The 16,986-nt window shown below is 38.9% G+C and overlaps 1 protein-coding gene and 1 long non-coding RNA gene across 3 annotated transcripts in view; both read left to right on the forward strand.

Moving 5' to 3' along the window:
- LOC127547250 (uncharacterized) overlaps positions 1-16,986 on the forward strand; it is a 42,622-nt gene that overhangs the window by 11,132 nt on the left and 14,504 nt on the right. The window contains exon 3 of one of the 2 annotated variants that reach the window (XR_007950110.1): positions 6,638-10,688. The exons of the other annotated variant lie outside the window; for it this stretch is intronic. This is a non-coding gene — a long non-coding RNA (uncharacterized LOC127547250). Of the gene's footprint in view, positions 1-6,637; positions 10,689-16,986 lie in introns of those variants that run through there. 2 annotated transcript variants of the gene reach the window in all.
- LOC127547242 (zinc finger protein ZFP2-like) lies at positions 616-5,333 on the forward strand. The gene is made up of 2 exons (XM_051974031.1): positions 616-724; positions 2,617-5,333. Exon 2 carries the CDS (start codon positions 2,637-2,639, stop codon positions 4,689-4,691), a length of 2,055 nt encoding a protein of 684 aa, XP_051829991.1. The 5' UTR covers positions 616-724; positions 2,617-2,636; the 3' UTR covers positions 4,692-5,333.

Below are 16,986 nucleotides of genomic sequence, written 5' to 3' on the forward strand. Positions count from 1 at the left end.
TATAAATTAAAGACAAAACAGAATATGCCAATTTAATGTAATATTAACCTTCCAAGTTAGGTGATACTGTTATCCCCACTTAAGAGGTGAGGAAACTAAGGCAAACAAAGTATTAATTGATTTACCGAAGGGTATACAGTTAGTAATTGTCCGAGGCTTAATTTAAACTCAGGTATACAATGTCTATTTGTACTGTACTACCAGCTCCCTTAAATTTTTAGATAATTTCTAGATAATGCATAATGGAAACTACAGGATTTGTCTGTCTTTCTATGAAGAAAGGTGGCAAGACTAAGGTCCCTACTGATCAGGCTCAAGGCTTTTCAGGCCCAATAATTCTTCTTACCCAGCTTAAAAGTTTCTGCCAGAATGGAGCTTAAAAGGAGAAGAGGTGGGGAAAGAGCATTTGGCTCTTTCTAAGAACAAGTTGTACAACAGCAGAATGGGGCACATCCTATTTGGAGTTCCTTGTTTGACAAGCACTAATGGATAAGAATAGACTGATATGTGTGAACCTAAAGGGATGAATCTCAAAATGGAGGTAGCTCTGGATCTTCACTCTTTCCCTCAGGAGAACTAAATGACAAAATTCTCTCCATCTTCTTCCCTAACTGATTTCCTTCTCCAGGACTTCTAGTCCCCAGAGAATATGTGATCTCTTACTTTAATCAAAGAAAATCACAATGGTTGCTGGACCAAGAAGGCCTGAGGAGCTGCTCTCCAGGTGAGTGGGTACCAACAGGAATATGAAAGTTCTAGTTTCTGGAAACTTCATGGAGTTACCCTTAAGTCAATGCTACGTTTTAGCCATGGAATTCTTTTTCAGATATTCTTTGGCAATGGTGTCTTGAGCTGGTCATTGGATCTTGGGTTCTGAGATGGGATTAAAATGCAGGTCTTCCTGATTCAAGGCCCTATCCACATTATCTCCACTATACCTCCAGCTCTATTCTGTTCTGAAACAGATAACATGAAAATGGTCACACATGTATGAGGTGAAAAAGAGAAAGACAAACACCCGTGAGAGATGGAATTTGATTTTTTTTAAAAACTCTAGCCAGTCAAAATTGTTTGCAAATTACTATTAAAAAGAGTTATATTTTCATTGGCTCATGACAAGTGCTTCTTCAGATATTATTTTGTTTTTTCTATCACTGGTAAAGTGGCTACACTATCACTGAACTCCTACTTAAGGACCAATCCATGTTGCCAACCAATTCCTTTAAGAAACTGCCAGATAGAAGAAGAGGAACATAACCACAGGATAAGTTCAAATTAAAAAGCAACCTCAGTATTTCAATGAATGACACTTGTAGGTCTGTTTTTGTAGAAAGGTTGTATTTTTCCATGATGATTTCATGATGGTCTCTACTGTGTAATCCTAGTGACCATGGTTTGCAAATAGCCTGCCAGCACTGCTGCAAGAACGGAGATCCAAATAATACCTTTACCTGATGACTACAGGTTTGATGAGATGGGATTACCAGGTAACCCAAGAAGGAAAGACTTATTCTGCTGCAATGAGAGACAGACACTGAGGGTCTTCTCATGCTTATGGCTATTTGTACAGGAATGTTCAACCTTCCTGGACTTTTAGAATTTGATGTCAAGTTGAGAAACTGAAAAAACAGTCACAGTTTAATGAAATCATGGCATAATCCCCAAAAGCAGTATATTCCTAATCATAATATTTTGAAATCACAGAGAAAATTAGTTTTTAAGGTACATATATGAACAGAGTTGTAGTCCTAGAGAACAATTTATCATTTAAAACACAAACAAATTTTGGGGTCAGAACCCTTGATTCACTGTCTCAATTAAAGAGGTACAACAACATGCTCTACTCTTTAATGCCACAGGATGATTAACTCAAATTTCTGCATGAGGTCATATTTTTAGACATAGATAATTTCACAAATTTTTAAAAATTGTGTTTGTTAAAAGATATGCATAGGGATATGATGATTTTTTTTTAAAGAAATAAGTAATGGCTATCTTTAAAAAAAGTAAAGGATCAGAACAAAATCACTTATGCATCAGCTAAAATACAAAAAAAAAGAAACACCAAAAAATGAGTATTAGTATTCTGAATGTTATCTCACATAATGTAGAAAAAATAAATAAATAAAATTGAAAGTGATCACCAGAAAGTGCGCATTTAGGGTTAGGGTTAGGGTTAGGGTTAGTACAGACAATGAAAGGAAAGGTGAAAATTGAAAGTGGAGAAAATTTATCAAATGCTGTAGTCAGAGCTTTACCATTCGCCAAATGTGAATTCCAGTCTCAGCTGCTGGGATTTGGTTCAACTCACTCAAACATTTCGAGCTCTTGGCCTGAGTTGTGCACATAGCGAGAATGCACTTTCCCTATTGTCACAGGTTTACTGTAACGATCTAATGTATTTATGCAGGAAGCTCATTAGAAATTAAATCATACTCAGAATGTGAGCTCGTATTATTTTTAAGTGACTGATTATGAACATGTAATGGCTAGCTGGGGAAATAGAAAAAAACTGATTTTTTATTCTTCTGATAGAGCAAACAGGATATAAATGTGTGTGTGTGGAAGTGTTGTGTCTGTATGTGTTTTATTATTGTCTTTTTTTTTTTTTTTCAGAAAGAGAAATAAGATTTGAAATGAAGGAAAGTACTCCAGAGCTAACTCTTTCTGTAGTAGAAACTCACAAGCAAAGCATAATCAGTGATAGTCCTGGTAACTTCACTTGGAAAGATATCTGTGATATACTTGAGAAAATCCACAGTAGAGAGAAACCTTATGAGCAGAATAAAAATGGAAAAGTTTTCAAAAAAAGGTGGGCTCTTAATGGATATAAAAGAATCTACATACCTCTTGAATATAACCAATATGGAAAGACTTTCAAATATAAAAATAGTTTTCCTCTTCATCAGAAAATCCACACTGGAAAGAAACGTTATGAATGTAATCAATGTGGAAAGATGTTTAGTCATAAAGGAACTCTTACTGTACATCAAAGAATCCACACTGGAGAGAAACCTTATGAATGTAGCCAGTGTGGAAAAGCTTTTACTAAAAAAGCATATCTTACTGTACATCAGAGAAACCACACTGGAGAGAAACCTTATGAATGTAAACAGTGTGGGAAGATTTTTAGTCGTAAAGGAACTCTTACTGTACATCAGAGAATCCACACAGGAGAGAAACCTTATGAATGTAACCAGTGTGGAAAGGCTTTTATAGAAAGTGGAACTCTTAATAGACATCAGAGAATCCATACAGGAGAGAAACCTTATAAATGTAATCAATGTGGAAAGGCTTTTACAAAAAAGGAATCTCTTACTGCACATGCGAGAATCCACACTGGAGAAAAGCCTTATGATTGTAACCAGTGTGGAAAAGCTTTTACAGAAAGGAAATCTCTTACTGGACATCAGAGAATCCACACTGGAGAGAAACCTTATGAATGTAACCAATGTGGAAAGTCTTTCACAAAAAAGGAATCTCTTATTATACATAAGAGAAACCACACTGGAGAAAAACCTTATAAGTGTAACCAATGTGGAAAGGCTTTTACAGAAAGTGGCACTCTTACTGTACACCAGAGAATCCACACTGGAGAGAAACCTTATGAATGTAACCAATGCGGAAAGGCATTTAGTCATAAAGGAACTCTTACTGTACATCAAAGAAACCATACTGGAGAGAAACCTTATGAGTGTAATCAATGTGGAAAGGCTTTTACAGAAAGTGGAGGTCTTAACAGACATCAGAGAATCCATACAGGAGAGAAACCTTATAAATGTAACCAATGTGGAAAGACTTTTACAAAAAAGGAAGCTCTTACTGGACATCAGAGAATCCACACTGGAGAGAAACCTTATGAATGTACCCAATGTGGAAAAGCTTTTACACAAAGTGGAGCTCTTAACAGACATCAGAGAATCCATACAGGAGAGAAACCTTATAAATGTAACCAATGTGGAAAGACTTTTACAAAAAGGGAAGCTCTTACTGGACATCAGAGAATCCACACTGGAGAGAAACCTTATGAGTGTAACCAATGTGGAAAGACTTTTAGTCATAAAGGAACTCTTACTATCCATCAGAGAATCCACACTGGAGAAAAACCTTATAAATGTAACCATTGTGGAAAAGGTTTTACAAAAAAGGCAGCTCTTACTGTACATCAGAGAAACCACACTGGAGAGAAACCTTATGAATGTAACCAATGTGGAAAGGCTTTTACAGAAAGTGGAATTCTTAATAGACATCAAAGAATTCATACAGGAGAGAAACCTTATAAATGTAACCAATGTGGAAAGACTTGTACAAAAAAGGACTCTCTTACTGAACACCAGAGAATTCATATTGGAGAGAAACCTTATGAATGTAACCAATGTGGAAAGGCTTTTACAAAAAAGGATGCTTTTACTAAACATCAGAGAATCCACACTGGAGAGAAACCTTATGAGTGTAACCAGTGTGGAAAGATTTTTAGGCAAAAGGGAGCTCTTACTGGACATGAGAGAATCCACACTGGAGCGAAACCTTATGAATGTAACCATTGTGGAAAGGCTTTTCGTTATAAAAGATCTCTTACTAGACATCAGAGAAACCTCAAAGGAGAAAAACCTTATAAATGTAACCAATATGGAAAGGCTTTTAATATAAAAAATAGGATTGGTTTTTGTCAGATCTATGAAGAAAGGTAAAAGCATTAAAATAAGGAGGAAATGACTTAGATAGAGAGCACTGGGACAAGACGTACTAGTGCTGATGCTTTCCATATTTAGCCTTTTTTAGCTAAAATGCTATATGGAGGGTGAGGAAGAAAAAAGAAAAGATGACTAGGGATAGCAGACAACTTCTTAGGCATATTGGATCCTTCTTTTCCACCTAGTCATCTCCTTGCAAGGCAGCAAGGTATAATGGAAAGATCCCTACATTTGGACTCAGAAGACATGGGTTGAAATTCTAGTACTGCTGTGGTCTTGAGAAAATAATTTAACTTAAATGGGTCTCAGTGCATTTAAGTTAGATTAGGGTTTCTTCTTGTTCTAAATCCTTTGATCCTCTGGATCTGAGAAACCAAAAAGCATTTTAAAAATGAAGTCTACCATTCTTTGGAATTGTCTTGGATCATTGTGTTGATCAGAGTAGCTAAGTTTTTTACATTAGTCATCTTTATAATTGCTGTTACTATGTACACTGTTCTCCTGGTTCTGTTCACTTTGTGGCAGTTCATGTGTGTTTTCCCAGGTTTTTCTGAAGCCATTCTGTTCATCATTTCTTATAGCAAAATAATATTCTTTCATGATCATATATCTAATTAAAACTTTTACAGAAAAAAAAAATGAACCCTACCCCACAATGGCATTTATTCCTGGGTCGGCAGCTTCATATTCACAAGTCAGATGGCTTCATTAAGCCTTTAGGGTATGATTGGCAACATTTGGAGAGGCAAGAAAATATGGGAAAGATCTTTGTGGATTTGGGAAACTTGTTCATTCCTAAATGAACAGCTCTACGCAGTGAGTGAAATAGATTTCTTGCCATATTTATTCAGGCAGAAAATATGTTTTATTAAGATGCTAAAGAATTTAGGATTAGATTTCAATTCTGAGGTTTCAGCTTATAGCTATCAATTTGACAGTATTGACCCCAAAAACTGTAAATAGCGTTGGATGGAGAATTAGAGGAACAGTAATACAATGTATATATCTATGAATTGGTCCAATTGTTCTGAAAAGTCACTAAGTATTAGGATTTACCAATTTTTCTTGTGTAGCAAGACAACTATATAAATACGTATACATATATTGTATTTAACAAATACTTTAATATATTTAACATGTATGGGACTACCTGCTATCTAGGGGAGGGAGGTGGAAGGAAGGAGGGGAAAAGTTGGAACAGAAGTTTTTTCCAGGGTCAATGCTGAAAAATTACCCATGCATATATTTTATCAATAAAAAGCTATTTAAAAAAAAAAAGTATTAGGATTTATTCAAAGGTGATCAAATGTCCATATTTTGTGACTACTCTGAGTCATCAGAGATGAGATCCTACTTCCAAGTATAATCTCTAAGGAAGTGAGGGGAAAAAATGTTTTAGCTACAATAAAATATTCATTGAAGTGGATTTGTTTTGTTTTGTTTGTTTTGTTTTTCTTGTAGCACAAAAATATATAGATTATATAATTATTGTATTATATATTACATAATAATTATAGATGCATGTCTGTCCATGCATTCTGTGTGACTATGGCCAATGTCTCACCTAAGTTCACCACAGAGTATCCATCCAATATTATGGTGTCACCACAGAGAGCAAGGGAAGGAAACAAAAATTAAGAAAGAAAGAGAGATTGAGAGAAACAGTGACAAAGCCAGAGAGTGAAAATAGTGTAAGAAAGAAGTAGAGAGGTAGCAAGACAGAAATAGAGAGAAATTTTCACTTTTTCATATGTGAATTAATTAAATGTCGGTTTTGGAAATTTAATTTAGCTGCTTTTAGTGGTTGCTATCATGGAGAGATACATGGAGAGAGACATTCATGCATTTTTTTTTTATATATTTACCACAATCCACAGTCACTTGTCTTCAACCAGAAGGAAGAAATCTATGATTTTATTTTTCTTTGCTTGTTTTTTTTTAAGATTGAGTTTTGGCATGCCAGTGACAAGCCAAGAAAACCATATCAAAAATTCCATACACCAATGACACCCAAGAAAAACACATCAACCATATGACACTCTCAGAAACCCATGTCCAAAATGCAACATGCAAATGGCATGCCAAGAAAAGCAAATCAAAAATTCAACATGCTAAATGCAAGCACTCCCATAAAATCTCTACAAAACTTTCATTTGGAGGTGATCTCTTCTGCCTTTGAATTGAAAAACAACTTTTCTTATTTCTCCTTCGTGATCTCTCTTGGATTCTAATTATTTAAACCCATGGCTGTTGGAATCTTTACAAACTGCTAACTAATTAGAGTTGATCTGATCTTACAAGAAGATGTTTTGGGCCAGAACCTGAAACAAGGTACTAAGTAGAACTAATTAATACAAGGCTTGTGTTCACACCTTTACTCATTGGAGTTCACAAGTATGGGAGTTTCACAAAGTAAACTTTGTAACTTTGTGAATTCACACCTCCCTTAAAGCTCTTAGGGCCAGAGAGCACTATGGGAGAAAACCCATAATCCCTCTCTCTTGTATCCCACAATTCCTCCCTCTTGTATAAAAGAAACAGACAGAGGCTCTCGGAGAGATTTCAGTGGAATTACGCCAGAAGCCTTCTCTCCGAGGCAAGAAAGAATATTTTCCACTTGGCTGGCTGGTGGTGGAAGAGAGTTCAGCTGGATTGGAGAGGAGCACTTGGGTGGAGAGCCGGAAGCCCTCTCTCGGAGGCAAGGCAGATTCAACTTGGAGCTGGATTGAAGGCTGAAGAAAGCAGAGGCAGAAGCAAAGGACAAAACTGCAAGAGATCTTGGAACCAAGCAGAGAGATAGACCTCTAAGCTAACCGGGCTATATTGGAGATAATAAAAGATCTGAACATTTATCACCTGGCTGCATTTGGGGTAATTATTGACCCAAACTGATACTAAAGCTACCTCCAAGAAAACCTCCCCAAGAAACCTGCACCTCTCCCCCAGAGAGGACTATTCTACTTATTTTAAAAGAAGAAAAAGAAACACCACACATGGCATCACATCTAGTAACTTGCAGGTTTCAGGAATGCTCTATCCATTTCTCGGACTTTTTTATATCCATCTTTCCATCTCCTTCTCATTATATTACACAATGTTCTCATAGTAGCACTTCCATGATTTTCTGTGAATCAGTTGAACAACCAATGATTTAGGGTTAGATTAAAGAAAGATGCGTGGTAAAAATAAAGAAAAAGAGAGGGTCTAAAAGAAAGAGCCAAAAGGACAGATTAATAGAGAAAGTGAGAGAATGCCAGAGAAAGCAAGCCACAGTGAGACGGAGACAGAAGCACGGAGTAGTGGGAAGTCAGAGAATGAGGGAACGAGAAAGAAAAAAAAGAACAATTCAGAGAGACAGAAAAACAGACAGATGGAAACAAAGACAGAGCCAGGGAAGGCAAGCCAGAAGAGCCAGAATGAGAGAAAAGCAGTTAAAATGCCAGAGAGAAAGAGAGCTAAACAGTGAGAGAGAGAGTGAAAAGGAAAAAGTAAAAGAGTCAGTCAGATATAAATTGAAAAAGAGAGGAATGGAGTAAAAGGGAAAGAGACAGGCTTGGAGAAAGAAACAAAATTTTAAAAATAAAAAAGGAGAGAGAAACAAATACAGAGAGTGAGAAAGAGAGAAAGAAATAGAAGATAAGATAGAGATGGAGGGGGAGAGGGAGAGAGAAAGTGCCAGGATAGCAACTGAGAGTCAGAGAATGAGCCAGAGCAAGCCAGAGAGATGAGACTGAATGTGCCAGAGGGAGAGAGGGAGACAGCCAAAGAGTGAAAGACGAGACAGATATCAATAGCAAGAGGGGAGGTCAGAGAAGAAAAGAGAAATAGTGCCAAAGCACGTATAATGTGGTCTTTAGTATAAGTATTAAATGAGTCAATTCAATAGGTGAGTGAACTAAAATGATATCTTTAAAAAGTAAATTGTTCATTTATTTGATAATTGGATTTGTGCCAATACTTGAAGATTTTGAAAAATAGAAAGAATTGGTGATAATTCAAGCTGTGAATGTTCATAAACATACATGGGAAATGAGAGCAATGGAGAGACAAAGATAGCAAGCCAGAGTGAGTCAGAGCTGGAGAGAAAGAAAGTGTCAGAGAATAAGAAAGAAAAAGAGACATTGAGAGAGAAAGAATGAGATAACGTGTAAGGAAGATAGAGAAAGAGAAAACAAAAGAGAGAAAATAAGCCAGAGAGAAAAAGACAAAAAGAGGCAGAGAAAATGAGCTAGAGTAAACCAGAGTGAGAGGGAGAGAGTGAATACATCAGTGGTAGAGAGGGAAAAAGAGCCAGAGACAGAAAGAGAAAAAGAAACCAAGAGAGACAGAAACAAACAGAAAGGGGAGTCAGAGTGAGAGAGATTTAAAAAAAGATGCACTCAGAGACAAAGACAGAAACAAAGAGTCAGAGAGAGCAAGCCAGAGATAAAAAATAAAAAATAAAGAAAAGAAAAGAAAAAAGAAAGTGCCAGATAGTGAGAGAATGGATAGGAGAAAAAGAAACAGAGGGTCAAAGAAACAGAAAGAGGAGACACTGACAGAGACAGAGACGAGCCAAAGGGAACGAGGTACTGAAAAAGAGCAAGATAGAAAGAAACAGAGGCAGAATGAGAACTTTTAATTTTACTTCTTCATATGTGAATTAATTAAATGTAGAGTTTGGCAATTTAATGTAGCTTTTCTTACAGATTACTACCACTAAAGAGGGGCACTGATTCTTTTGGATATTTAACAGAATCCACAGACACCTATCTTAAATCCAAAGGGAGAAATCTGTGGTGGGGGTTGTTTGTTTGTTTGTTTTAATTTTAGTTTTGGCATCAGAATTTGTCAGAGACAACTTGTTGATATAAAAGAGAGGAAGAAAGGCAAAAAGAAATAACAAAGCCAGAGAGGCAGAAGAGAGAAAGAGAGAGAGAAAAGAAAGGAGTCCAAGAGAAAAAGACAGGCAGAAACAGAAAGAAGGAAAGCCATAGAGTAAGAGAAAGAAACAGTGAGAGTGAGGAAGGAAAAAAAAAAAAGAGAGACTGAGACACAAAACCAAGACAGGGATAGCAAGAGTGAGCCAGAGTGAGAGGAGGATAGAAACAAAGTACCAATGGGAGAAAGAGATCCAGAAAGTAGGAGAGAGAGAGTGAACAAGAAAAGAAACAGGATCAGAGAGAAAAAAGGAGAAAGGAATAGAGTCAGAAAGAGAGAGAGAGAATGGCAGAGATTATCAGAGAGTGAGAATGAAAAATATAGGAAGAAACAAAGAGAGTCAGAGAAACAAGAAAGGAACAGAAAGGGTCTGAAAAAAAGAAAGAAAGAAGCCAGCAGACAGACAGAAAGTGTGAGAGAATACCACAGGGAGCCAAATAGGGGCGGGGGAAAAGGGGAAAAATTCTCTCTTTAGAAAGAGAGAAAGAGGCAGAGGGAAATAGAGAGCAAAAGAGAGAGACAGAGACAGACAATCAAACCAACATATGAAGAAAGAGTGAGAAAGAAAAGGTAATTCCAAAGGACAGAGTGAAACAGAGATAGTTACAGATAGCAAGAGACTTAGCTAGAGGGAAAGAGTGAAGGAGAGAAAAGGTGTCAGAAAGACACAGAGAGTGAGATAGTGAAAAAGAGAGAAACAGTGAGAGAGAGAGAGGAACAGGGTCAGAGAGAAAGAATGAAAGAGACAGACAGAAAAAGAGAGCAAACAAAAATAGAGTGAAAGTGAGAAAAGGGCAGTCAGAAAAAGAGAGAAAAATAGGGAGTGAAAGACAGAGAAAGGCACAAAGAGACAGTAAGCAAAAAATAGCCTCAGAATGAATGAGAGACTGGGGAAAAAAAAGAAAGAAATGGGGAAAGAGTGAGAGACAAAGAGCAAGCCAGAGTGAAAAATAGAGTGAGAAAGAAACAGAGTTAGCAAGACAAAGAAACAGAATAAAAAAGGAGAGAGTCAGTGAAAAAAAAAGAAGCAGAGGGAGACAGAGATTTAGAAAAAGTTAAAGAGAGAAAGTAAAACCTCAGAAAGAGACATACAGAAAGACAGAAACTGTAAGAGAGGCCGAGAGGAGAGCAGAGAATAGAAGAGGAAAGGAGAGAGGGGGAATTTCATTCAGCATTGCTAATCCCATTCCATTATCTTTCTCTCTAAACCCAGGCCTTTCCTGAACTTTCTTATTTTTGTCTCGGTAATACACACAATCATATACAGGATTATCTGTAACAATATACACCATTATGCTTCTAATCACCCATATTTGAAACCTAAAGTGTCCATTTGGATATCTCACCTTTATATACCCCACATGTATAAGCAGTTGCTAAATCTTAGCATTTCTAATTCTATTTTATGTCTTTTAAAAAGATATATGTATATATATGTATGTAGAGAGAGACACCCACATACACGCCCACAATATTTTCTTGCTTCTGATCATTTTACTCTGTTATTTCACACAAGTATTTCCATGTTTTCTTTTCTGAGATCATTGAGCTCCTCATTCTTACAGCACAGTAGGATTCCTTTAGCACCATGTATCCTAACTCGTTCAGCCAATCCCCAATGAATGGGCAGCCCTGCAGCTTTCCAGTACTTTGCCACCACTACAAACACCTTAGAAGACGTCTCATGTAGAGCGGCAGAACCCTGAAAAGGTGTCCTAGAATCAAGGACAACAGGGCGCTTAGTGTGAGATAATGTTCTGTAAACATATACTAAATACAATGGTTGCACATGCTCAGTTTCTGTAGTGATGCAATCTATTGAAGTATTTAAAGGCTGGGAGAACTGGGAATGGGCCTCCAGACTTCATCTTTCACCACCCATCCTCCCGTGTCTCCTTCCTCCTTCACTCCTCCACTAAGACCAAGGCTGATCCCGAGGACCTCCAGAGAGCTAGTCCAGACATTACAGGCTCAGTCCTCTTCTCTCTGCTCACAGAGCTACTATCCTTGCACTTACAAACTCTCATTTCTTCTTGTTTTAAGAGTCATTTTTATAGCTTTCTGTGACCTTTTGTGAGCTTCTTTGGGGTTTTCTTGTCAAAGATACTGGAGTGGTTGGCCATTTCTACCTCCAGCTCATTTTACAATTGAGGAAGCTGAGGCAAACAGGGTTAAGTGACTTGCCTAGGGTCACAGCCAGTAAGTGTTTGGGGCCACGTTTGAGCTCAGAAATAGGAGTCTTCCTTCTCAAGGTCTCTCTACTATATCACCTAGCTGCCCTAGGATTCCACAAGCCTTTACTGATTGAGAAACATTCAGAAAAATGGTCTGATATTAGTGTTTTATTCACTGACCCATTGTTTAGGATCATTAAGAAGAAGGAATATTTCAAACACTAGAAACGGGGGCACAAAGCACTTTGCACAAAATGTCTTTGCAATCTGTCACAACTTTTCCCAGCAAAATTCCCCATATTGCCTCTTACACTGAGAAAGCCAGTGCTGCTGAGATAATCAGCTCTTCTCCTTTGAAAAACTCTCCCTGAAAATCTTAGATCAGGACAAGTTAATGGTTCAGAGAATTTCCAGGAACACGACTATTACTGGGAGTCAAAGAAACGGGACTGGATCCTCTTGAAGGCAGACTCTTCCCTCTCCAAGCTTGCCAAATGATATTCTGAATGCACAGACTTAACCATATTTTGCCTTTTGATTTCAGGAAAAGAACTTTGTAATTGCTCCAAAGCAATCAAAGCTGTTTTCCTCCTTCTCCCATTTCAACTCTGAAAAACACTCTGGGATCAAAACATTTGTAGTCTCTGGGGAAAAACTAGACTTCTGTGTGGCCTTCCACTTGCTTCCCAGTTTGGCCCTATCTACTTTTCTAGGTTTATCCCAGGAGACTTTATTCATACACTGACTATCCTGACCCACTTACTGGCACTCCCAACCTCCCATCTGCTTTCTCTCCACCTTTGTACACAGGCTGGCCTCCCTCCCCAGAATATGTGCTCTTTTCACTTCTACCTTTTAAAACGCCAAATCTTTGGAGTCTCTGCGGTATAAGAAGCTGGACTTTACACAACTCTCTGGCCTCTCAATCCACACAAAGAAAAACCAAGTAGATGAAGAAGGTCCATAACACAGATTTTCATATGCATTTGGAAGGAGAGCCTCCAGAATCTTTCTGAGTTGAACGATGAAGAAAGCAGGCTGGATGGCTCTGGGGAAATCACCAAGTTCTTTGCCTGACCTCAAGCTCCCCATGAAAGCAGAGATCTACTTTGTCTATACTGATGTGTGGCTCAGAATGGTGAATCCCCATTTTTACAAATTTAATTTAAATTAATAAATTTAAATTTAATAATATATAATAGTAATAAATATTTTAATTTAATTATTTATTGCATTTATATTATATATTAAATATAATTATTAAATAACTATAATAACTATTATGTTAAATAATAAATTAATTTAATAAAAAGCAGGCGACATCTTTAGGAGCAAAGTCAAAGTTTACCGTACATTCTCATAAGAAGCAGGTGTTCTTCCCCTTAAGCAAGCAATCAACAGGAGGCACCTTTTGGGACAGGTTTTACATTTTAAATAGTCCCTAATGCAAACACCCCTCCCACCCCTGACCTGTATCCTCATTGGCTGAGGGTCTTACATTCTAGACATGGGAATTACCCAGGAAATTGAACTTGGCCAATAAGCACATAGCTGCCCATATATGATAGAAGTAGGGAGACAATGATGTCATGGGAGGATAGCAGGAAGGGACCTTAGGGATGCCCTTGAGTCAATGCTCAAGGACCTTCAGGCCTACTCCAACCCTGAAGTACATGAAGCCTTACTCGATTTTCACAAGTGTCTTGAGAGATCTCACCTCATCTCGTTCAGCTGATATTTTCTGAGAGTTATTTATATGGAAGTAACCCTTGGAACACCACTGCCTCTGAAGAGCTAAAGCGGAGAATCCCCTGACTGGTAATGGAAAGGTGTGTGATGGGGAAGGGGAGAGGAACAAGTATTTATGAGGCGCTCCCCCCAGGTGAACGAGATGAGGTGAGATCTTTCAAGACACTTGTGAAAATCGAGTAAGGCTTCATCTGTTTCAGAGTTTGATTAGGCCTGAAGGACTTTAAGCATTGAGTGAAGGGCATCCCTAAGTCCCCTTCCTGCTATCCTCCTACGACATCAGTGTCTCCCTATTTCAGTGAAATATGGGCAACTATGTACTTATGGGTCAAATTCAATTTCCTGGGTAGTTCCCATGTCTAGAATATAATATTCTCAGCCAATAAGGAGAGGGTCAGTGGTGGGAGGGGGTATTTGCATTAGGGATTTAAAATATTGACCCTGCCCCCTACAGTGCTTCCTCCCTTTGATCGTCAGCTCGCTGGGTGGGATGCCTTCTTTGCTTTGCTTCTAGAGCTCTCTCCAGCTTTTTTTTTTATTAAAATGGTGATCCCTCACATTTCTGAACCACACACAGGCAAGCACTGTGCTGTGTTTTACTATCTCAGTGATTCTCAGAACCTCCCTATGAGGTGGCCATCCATTTTACATTTCAGAAAATCAAGGCAGAGAGAGAATAAATGATTTGCTCTGGGTCACAGAGCTAGCAAATACCTGAGGGCAGATCCACACCTGGGCCTCTCCCCCTGCAGGCTAGAACAGATAACTAGCAAGGAACTCTGAGGGTTATGGGGCAATGGTGGTCACCAATAAATTGTATGCAAAAGGAAAACGGGTGAAGAAGAGGGAAGGATGGGAGGGGATGATGTCAGAATCCTCCAGGGGGGATTTCTCATGATGTGGGACAGAAGGAGCCAACTCTTGCCTGCCCCCAAAATGTAACTGGGAAATATTGAACAAAATAAACCAAACTAGAATACAAACATAGCTAATGTTGAAGAGAGGACCCTGGAACTCTGGAAATCCTTGAAGAAGAAAATCTTCTTCAATTCTGCCTCAATAAGAGACTCTGCCCCAAGTCCTTTTTTTCTCTTAAATGAATTTAAGTTTTAACTGCTTGAGGGGGGAATGAAGCAGGTTGTGGTCTCTTTAAGAAACTGATTTGTCATTCCTTTCTGATTCCCAACCCCTCCTGTTGAGGCATTTCGGTTCAGGAAGCCAGGACCTTTGATTCACAAATCCTGGTCAAAAGCATCCCTTTGAATTCTAATAGGAGATCTTGGCTTGTCCCAGCCTCGAGCAGATCTGAGCCAACTTGGGACTCTACCCATGGGCCCCCTTGAGCTAAATCTCTCATTATAAAAAGAGCCAAACTAAAATCCTCTCTTTGCAGAGGTTCCAAACATGCCAGCCATACCATGCTTTGCACCCCAAGGAGCTTCTGCCCACTGGAATACTCTTTTCCAGTGCCGCCTTCTCTTTACCGTCACCTGTCTCCTTAACCAGACTTTAACCTTACTTTCAATCCCCATAATAAACCTTTTTTATCAATCTAGGTTTTCAGGTCTGTAAATTCCTTTACAGAGAACCTCTGTGCCCCCAGAAGGGAGTTCCCAAAACTCCCTACCCTTGTGCCAAATCCTGAGGGATTGCAGGGGAGCCAGACCCCTCCATTTGATTCCCTGAACACCCAACCTGCCACTAGACCTTATTTAACACCCTGACCACCAGACACCCTAATTTCACTTGAGTTCCCCAAATCTGAACCTCATTAATGTGAATTTGTGATTTTCTACAGCAATATCTGGCTATCAGGAGTTCATTTCATTTACCTTTTACCTCCTAATGTTTGCAGAAAGCCAAAAACCCAGCCTTAGGGATGCTCTAGGATAATTTTGTAGGAGATAAAGTCAGCCAGCACTGAGCAGGGCAGATCTCTGCAAGGCTGGAGGGAAGCCCTCGTGACCTCAGAAGCCCATTTCGGGACTGGAGAGTGCTGTGTGTCAGACACCAGATTAACTGCTAGGAATAAAAAAGCAAACATGAGGGTCTCTTCTAAGGGAGCTTCCATTCTGTCTGGGGATCCAGCAAGTACATAGACAGGTAATCACAGAGCAAATGAATACAGATTGTTGGGGAGGAAGTACGACATCCCCAGGGCTTGGAACCTCTCCGGCTACTTAATAAAAGCTTATTGACTGAAGGAGCAGGAAAGGCTTCCTGCTGGCAGCAGAATTTGAAGTGAATCTGGAAGGAAACCAGGGACTTCAAGAGCTGGAACTGAAGGCAGAGTGTGTTCCAGGTATGGAGACTGATTTGGGGCCCTACTTCAGAAGCAATCCTCCTGGGGGGAATTATCCCTAGCTCCCTTTGACCATCAAAAATGGCTTACAAATGCAGAGCTTAGAGCCCTTAATGAATAAGGTCTTGTCTCTAGCTGGCAAATCACTCATTTTCTGTTACCTCAGGACCTCTAGGCTTGGGTCCCTCTTGCCATGTATCACTATTCTAGGATTGGACCCTCCTTGCCATGTGTCATTGGGGCTTGGGTCACTCTTCTCTCAGTCTAGAACCACAATACCATTATTTTTCCTAATAAAAGAATTACAAAATAATTTCTGACTCATCTACAAAGAATATGGTCAGCTCTCCCTCTCCATTGTCTCAACTCCCTTATGCCATATTTACTTTAATTGAGAAAGGCAAATGTATAAATCAGATGTTAATTCCACTTGGGTCTATTATTTTATTATTTATTTTTTGGCTCAGAAAATTGGGGTTAAGTGACTTGCCCAGGGTCACATAGCTAGGAAGCCTTAAGTGTCTGAGACCAGATTTGAACTTGGGTCCTCCTGACTTCAGTGTTGGTGTTCTATCCACTGAGTTACCTAGCTGCCCTATGTCTATTATTAATCAGAGCTGGAGTAAAAATGATTCTCCTCACTCTGCTGTTGCCTGATGCTGTGTAACTCTTTCTCCAGTTCCCTTCTGTCTAAGGCTGGCAGGTTCTTGTACCTTAAATGCTGAATCACTAATTCCCTTCAGGTCTACTCATAGAATTTCTCTGAACTGCTCTTCCTTTCATGGCCAACACATCCAAGAAAGGATCAAGAGCCAATACTGTACTTAGTCAATACATTTACTTTCTCCCTTATCGGTTTCTTCCACTGCAAAGGAGAGTTGTTCCTAGGTCTTCTGTTCTCCTGTGATACACTTCCAAACACCAGGCTATACAAAACCTTTCCTATTCATTAAGAGCTGGTATAATAGATAATGTGCTGAAGGTATAACTGGGGAGAGCTGATTTCAAATCCTGCCTCAGGATGAGCTATGGAACTGCAGGAAAGTTATTCAGTTCCTTATATTTTCCACCAGCTGCTCCGATGGGGTTTGATTCATGAACATCATGTCTCTGCCCCCTCCAGCTCTCCCTGCCTGGGAGCTTGCTT

This window comes from Antechinus flavipes, chromosome 2 (assembly GCF_016432865.1).
Source record: "Antechinus flavipes isolate AdamAnt ecotype Samford, QLD, Australia chromosome 2, AdamAnt_v2, whole genome shotgun sequence".
NCBI classification, from domain to species: Eukaryota; Metazoa; Chordata; class Mammalia; order Dasyuromorphia; family Dasyuridae; genus Antechinus; species Antechinus flavipes.